Source organism: Spermophilus citellus (genome assembly GCF_964194105.1).
Source record: "Spermophilus citellus genome assembly, chromosome: 12".
Taxonomy (NCBI): Eukaryota; Metazoa; Chordata; class Mammalia; order Rodentia; family Sciuridae; genus Spermophilus; species Spermophilus citellus.
In genome coordinates this window covers 103,389,678-103,396,661 of record NC_138198.1, presented here as the reverse complement: position 1 = coordinate 103,396,661, position 6,984 = coordinate 103,389,678, and the positions used below count along the sequence as shown (strand labels likewise).

The 6,984-nt window shown below is 46.4% G+C and overlaps 1 protein-coding gene across 1 annotated transcript in view; it reads left to right on the top strand.

Annotated features, from left to right (window-relative positions):
- The first annotated feature begins 2,571 nt into the window (after positions 1-2,571).
- Positions 2,572-6,984, top strand: part of PSTPIP2 (proline-serine-threonine phosphatase interacting protein 2) — a 70,683-nt gene continuing 66,270 nt past the window's right edge. Inside the window, exon 1 of the mRNA XM_081262967.1 lies at positions 2,572-3,351. Coding sequence (XP_081119093.1) covers positions 3,319-3,351 — 33 coding nt within the window. The 5' untranslated portion in view covers positions 2,572-3,318. The remainder of the gene's footprint in view (positions 3,352-6,984) is intronic.

Genomic DNA, 6,984 nt, shown 5'->3' with positions numbered 1-6,984 from the left:
ATATACTTTATTTATTTATTTGTGTGGTGCTGAGGATAAACTCAGGGCCTTGTGTTTTCTAGGCAAATGCTCTACCACTAAGCTACATCCCCAGCCCAGGCAGTATATAAGAAAGAACCTTAAAAATGTTTACATTCTTTGATATGCAATTCTGTTATGAATAATGTTGACCAAGATTTATATAAAACATATTCATTGCAATAGTATTTCCATAATTGGGGAAATGTTAAGTATTGGTACAGCCATTTGATGATTAGAAATTATGCAAAATCTAAGAATGAAATTGAAGATGCTTCTTTTAAAAAAATTTTTTTTCAGTTTGTAATATCTTAACAGGGTATAAAACCCAAAGTCCAAAAAGACAAAGTGAAAAGTTAGGACTCCCTCCGTCCTGTGTCATTGAGCCCCTAGCCCCTGTCTCAGAGGGAACCATTCAAAACACATGTCTATTCTTTTATCTCCCTATTCAAATGGCAGCTTGCTTTGTATCTTGCCCCCCACCTTAGTAATATATATCATACATAAACTTCCTCATTCTTTATTTTTTATTTTTCAAAGAGAGAGAGAGAGAGAGAGAGAGTTTTAATATTTATTTTTTAGTTTTCGGCGGACACAACATCTTTGTCTTTGTATGTGGTGCTGAGGATCGAACCCGGGCCGCACGCATGCCAGGCGAGTGCGCTAGGGCTTAAGCCACATCCCCAGCCCCCTCATTCTTTTTTTTTTTTTCTTGAATATGATTTCATTGTATAGATATACCACAATATATTGAGCTAATTTCCCATAGATGGACATGTAATTGTTTCAAATATTTTGCCATAATAATCATGCTTCTATGAACAACTGTATACATTCTTCAATTTTCAAATGTAAGAATTTACCCAAATAGTTAGTTATCTGACATGAAATTGTTGGGTCAAAAGATAGATGACTCTCCACTCCCAGCTCCCAGTCCTAGTACATGTATATGGGTAAATGGAGCCTACATATCCCACATGCTTTTAACTCTGGTGAACTTTAAAAGGTACATGCTTGTAATCCCAGCAACTCTGGAGACTGAGACAGAAGGATCACAAGTTAAAGAATTTGGGATGGAACTAAAGACCTCACCCCACCCATGATGCAGAAAATGCCTTTAAAGTGAGACTTAGTATCAGAACAGCTCTTGGTGATAAAGCATACGTCTGGGATACAAATGAAGAATATCTCTTCAGAGCGATGGTGGCTTTCTCCATGAGAAAAGTTCCCAACAGAGAAACAATGGAGTAAGCAAACAGTACAAAATCTTAATTGGTTATTTGCAATAGTATGTGAGACAGTGGATTATTTTAATCTTTGATCTTGAAAATCAATTTTTTGCCAATTTGAAAAAAAAAAGATAGATGATTTTACAATTGGGTGACAGCAGTTAAACTAAATTTCTCAGAGAGATTTTTGAGTTTTACATGCAGAAGGGTCTATTTGCTTAAGTGTGCTATTAGACTTTTTGTTAGAAAAAGTGTATTTAGGCAACACTGGTGAAATATCGTTAAGTTAAAAGAGCACAACTGAAAATTTTGTGTACAGTAAGAATTTACCCATGCAAATGGATATCATTGGAAGAGATTATGCTAAAATATGTGCAGTGGTTATCTTCATGTCCTGGTTATTTAATTTCATTATTGCAAAATTTCTGTGGCAATATTATTTAACTTTGTTCTCAAAATATCTGAAATTTCACTTGTCTTTTAAATACACTGCCTGCTCCAACAATAAGTTTAATAATTTGAGGAATACGTTCTGGCAGCCTGGACAGCCATTTTAAATTTTACCACCAGGTGGTGGAAAAGAGTTAAAGTTCCAGGATCTAGAGATCTGAGGCAGGAAAGTTGGGCAGGAAAGCTTGTTAGTAACTTTAAAAACAATATACATGTGTTAAAATTTAAAACACAGACAGTGACAATTACATCCAAAACATTTGTCCCAAATATTTAAAATTTCCATGAAAAAACCAGGTACTGCCTTTGGCAAGCCAACTTGTTAGGGGTGCCCTTTTCACCCTTGCAGTTTAGTCCATGCTTCTGGTGCCCCCTGCTGATCCTGCCAAACTTCCCTGCCTTCCTCTGACCTCACTGCTTTCAAAGCATAGGAACCACTAGGTGAACCGATCAGTGTATGTCCTTGGAAAAGCCCAGGGCTGGAGGTCATCGCTCCATCTTTTTAGTTATGGGTGACTTTATTGGTAGGGTGTCATCACAATAGATTTGGGGTAGTGTTATGGGGTACAGAATCTTTTAGTCTTCCAAGTCACCCTAGCAGCTGCCTTTTAACTATGTCTGGACCTAATTAGAAGGGCATAAGAGGCAAATGGTTGCATTTCCAAGCTAGGTTGCGGGCGGGGTATTAACCAGTCACTGTACCCTTGACCTTCATCTCCCCTCCTTGAGCCCCGCTACTTCTTGCCTGGGGTGACTGATGGTTGTCTTGCCTCGGACCCTCTTAAGAAATAGCAACCCGCAGCGCTAGACCTGGGGTTCCGTGTTACTTCAAGGCAGAGACGGATCTAACTTGCTCTGGGGTTATATTTATGAGTGTGGAAGACTGGAGGTAGATAAGGAAGCTCGGGCTCCTACTGCTGGGGTGGGATTGGTGAAGAAGAATCTTGGGTCCTGAGGACCCCAAGGGGGTCAGAGAAGAGCTGAGCTCCTGCTAAGGGACCTAGAGTCAAGGGGAGACTGCAGCAATGACATTTTAGACTAAAACTGTAGGGCCTGACCTGCAGTGGACGCTCCCGGAGTCGCGCACAGGACTCGGCAAAGCGTCTACTTCTTCCGCTAGCTTGTCAGTTCCCAGGCTTTAGGGAGCGAACACGGGGTCCTCACCACCACCCTCTGATCAGGCTGGTTCCGAGCCTGGATTTCTCCGCGAGGGATTCGGTTGAGGGGGGTCTTGTGGGCAGAAACCGGAGTCGAATTCCGGACCATTTCTTTGCAACCCTCAAAGGCTTACTGAAGAAGGGAGGATTCAGGGCTCTTACTGATGATTGCGTGTCGACGAGGCGCTTCAGGTTGGCCTGGATCCGGGCATAGATCGCACCCTTTACCCGGCTAGTGCGTCGGATCCCCCAAATTCCTTGGTGCGCGCTGGCGGGGATGGGTGGAGCGCAGAGGGTGGACTGCGGCCAGCGGAATCGGGCGTGGCTTAGGACCTGGTGGCGGTTTCCCAGCGCTACAGTGGAACTCCGAAGTTGTGCCTGACCGAGGGCTGTGACTGGCAGGCCTCCTGTCGTGTTCCCTCCCGCTGCACCGACTCTCCTCCGCGCCACCTACTCGAGCCAGCATGACGGGCTCACTATTCAAGGCAAACTTTTGGGTAAGTCGGCAGGGCGGACAGCAGGTCCGCCCTTGGCTGAGGACAGGATCGAGGGGCGCGGCCAGCGGGCACCCAGCTCCAGCACCACTCGGTGACTGTGCGTCCCAGAGCTCGGCGGGGCCCAGTCCTGATGCTCTAGGGCACAGGCAGAGCGGACAACGGTCGCTATCCTCTCTCTGCCCCAGGCCTCTACCACCGCGTCCCCAAATCTCGGGAGTCAGTCCCTAGGGTTCACCTTGTACCCCCACGAGTGCGTATTCCAGAGGACAGGCATAGCCAGAGACACCTTGGATCAGGACAGAGCACCTCTAACCCCTCAGATGAAAACCGAGCCGCAAAGGGAGGAGCAACAGGTCTGGGCAGAATCGCCACCAGCCGCTGAGGCTGAGCCTGAGCAGGTTTGGGAGGACCTGGAGTGGAGGCGCAGTCACCCCCCAGAGGCTACCTTTTCCAGGAAACTAAAGCTCAGAGGGTTTTCTTTGCTGGCAGCCTGTTTTCTGACGACCTTCATAGCCCATGAGGCACCCCAGGGAGTCCAAGGCGAGAGAGAACCTAGGAGCTGGTGGAGGCATCTAAGGCCAGCCAGGGCTGGTTCAATTCATAGGTGTCATATCTTCTTGTCCCTTCCCTCTGTCCAGTCCTCTTTCCCTGCCTATCACTCCCCAGGTATCTCTTAAAGATCCATGCCTCCTAATTCAGACGAAGGACCCGCATCCCTTTAAGAAGGATCAAGAAGCTGCCACACCTGAGAGTTGGCCCACAGCAGCCTAGGGGCCCTGCTTGGGACCCTACTTGACTCCTATCTAGCATCACAACCACTTAGCAGGTCCCTGTCCCCTGGGTTGTTGTGTGGAGAAAGCTGGCTGTCTGTCCTCAGGGGACAAAGTTTAGATCCTATCTTGTGAGGCTGACATTTTTGAGGTCCTGGGTACTACTCACCATTAGGATGAAGGGCTGTGGCAGCCTCACAGAGAGGATCAATAACCACACAGCTGGCGCTCACAGGAAGTCTGGGAATTCTTCAAGCACAGTATAGTACTTTTGCGTCCCCATGACAGGCACTGTGAAGAAAAGCAGGACACACTTGCCTTTCCCCCCTCAAAATGTGATACCCAGTTTTCAGGTCTCAGTGCAAGTGTCCCTTCTGGGAAGCGTTTCTTGACTGCACCCAGTAGGCCCTGCTCACATAGCTCATGTTCTGAAACTTCATAGCATTTATTAGCTAATGAGTTTGGTGGTCCACAGAATATAGCACTTGTGGACAGGTACCGTGCCTACTGTCGACACCACTACCCCTTGCATAGCAGGCACACAGTGGGTCCTCGCCAAATATTTCTTGAATGAGCCAAATGGGCCTGAATCCAAAGGGTATGTGACTTGGTGAGAGTTGAAATCTCCATCCTCAGAGGGCCCCTGGCCACTGTAAGCAAGTCCCCCAGCTGTTCCCTATGCATTTTTTGTGGAGTGGTCAGGGAAGGGACAGAATGAGGTCTGGGTTGAGGGAGTTTGGATGACGTTCTCTGGGAGAGACTCTCTGGGCTTCTACTTTCAGAAATTCCCTGAGATCCCAGGTGACAGTTTGCAGAGGCATTTTGCATCTTTAATTTCCTGTGACCATTGATGTCAGATAATAAAAACGATTGCTATCCTTACTACACACCGACTCTGTCAAAGTGCTCTAAATGCTTCCCTCGCAGTTACCCGATGAGGTAGCTTACTTACTGTCCAATTTTATAGACGAGGAAATGGAGTGACAGGGAACTTAAGCAACATTCCCAAGGCCTTAGGGCTGAGAAATAGTGGCTCACAACTCTGCATGGACTAATTACTCAGCAAGTGCCTCAAAAAGGGTGGCGCAGAACAAGAGTGTCCCAGTGTAGCTGTCTGTATGGCCTCTTGGGCATGCCAGGGGTGGAGGTGAGCCATCTTTTCTCTCCTCGCATGAGTCTGTCTTTCTCCTGCAGCTCCAGCCATGAGTTCCTGCAGGGTAGGAAGGTTCCAGCTAAGCCCCCAGCACCTGCCATAGTTCTTAGCATATGGATACCCAGGAATCAGACGGATAGGACATGGGCAGCCAGGACCAGGGAAAAAAGGGGCAGGGAGAAGCTTTGGGAGATCTACATGCTGCCTGCCAGTGTTTCTGGTCCAGTTTCCTTGACCCCTGCCAGAGGGTTCCCATTCCCAGTCCCTTTCTCCCCTACATTGTTAAGATCAGGTGTTCTACTCTCAGGGAGTAGAATAAGCAGGGTGTGATAGCACTGAGGTGATGGCTATAACATTTGTGTTTTAGGGATGAGAGGTGGTAATTGGAATAGGAAGAAAACTTTGGAAACAGATGGATATCAATTTACTAGATTTAACAAATTTCTCTGGATAAGGCACTCTAATATAAAGGTAAAACCACCAGTTGGTTTGAAGATGGATGTCTTTTAGGATGTAAGGTGGGAAGGGAAGTTTTAGCCTTGAACACCTGATCTTAACAATATGGAGGAGGAAGGGACTGGAAATGGGAACTGACTGGCAGGAGTCAAGGAAACTGGGCCAGAGGCAGAGGGATCTGTTCCAGGGTGGAGACTGTAGGGAGGGGATGGAGGTGGGAGGTGATACTGCAGAGGTAAAAGAGGTCAAAGCTGCAGACCAGAATGAAGGTGAATGAAAGCAGGAGAGGAAAGGAGGGCGGGATCAGGCTGCGTAGAAGGGGAACTGGAAAATGAGGTGGGGGCCCCTGAAATAAGGAAGTTAGTAGGAGGAACTGGTTTGCAGAGACAGAAGGAGGAGGAGGAGGTGGCAGAAATTATATAAACAATATGTAATCAAGTTTAGCACCTGCAAGGGCAGAGGCCAGCAGAGTGCAAAGCTCCCCTCTGCACCATGCCAGGGTTGCTTCTTTGGGGCGATCTTGCTGCAGTGGAAGTTTTCAGGGCATAGGACGGGTACCAGGCAACAGAGTTTGGAAGTATTTTAATATTTTAATAACTCAGTACAAACGTGGCATTGTGTACCCCTGATATTTGCTGGTTGATATTCTGGGTTTGTGGGGCTGGTGGAGTTAGCTCTTGGAAAGGGTGTCTAGGTGAGAGAATTCATGGAATAGCATGAAGTGCAGGAGTGTCACTGGTGGTCAGCAGAGGCTGTGAGACACACTGGCTCTTACTAGTTGGGTAATCTTGGGGAGGTTGCTTAAATCCGTCAAGCCTATGTTGTCCTATGAATAAAAATCCACATTCACAGCGTCTAATCCACAGGACTCTTGTGAGGATTAAACCAGAGGGTTTAGTACAGTGTTTAGGACAGATGGAGCACTTGTAATTATTAGCTATTGTTATCAACATGGATGACAAAGGAGGTAGGGGACAGTTACTCAAGAAGAAAGAATAAAGAGATAAAGTCCAAAAAAAAATATATATATATAAGCACTTTTGGTGAATACCTGTTTTTAGGGAGGGGAGCGAGGGGACAGAGAAAGAGAGACAGGGAGAAGGCCCTGTCTCGCAGGCCCAAGAGAAAAACATTCCAAGGAGTTGAGAAGCCCATGGTAAAATGAAGTACATGTTCCTGAAAAAGTATAAGTCAATGCATACTTTGCAAATAATCATATTTAAATGCATGATGAAAATGTTAATTTAATGGAAA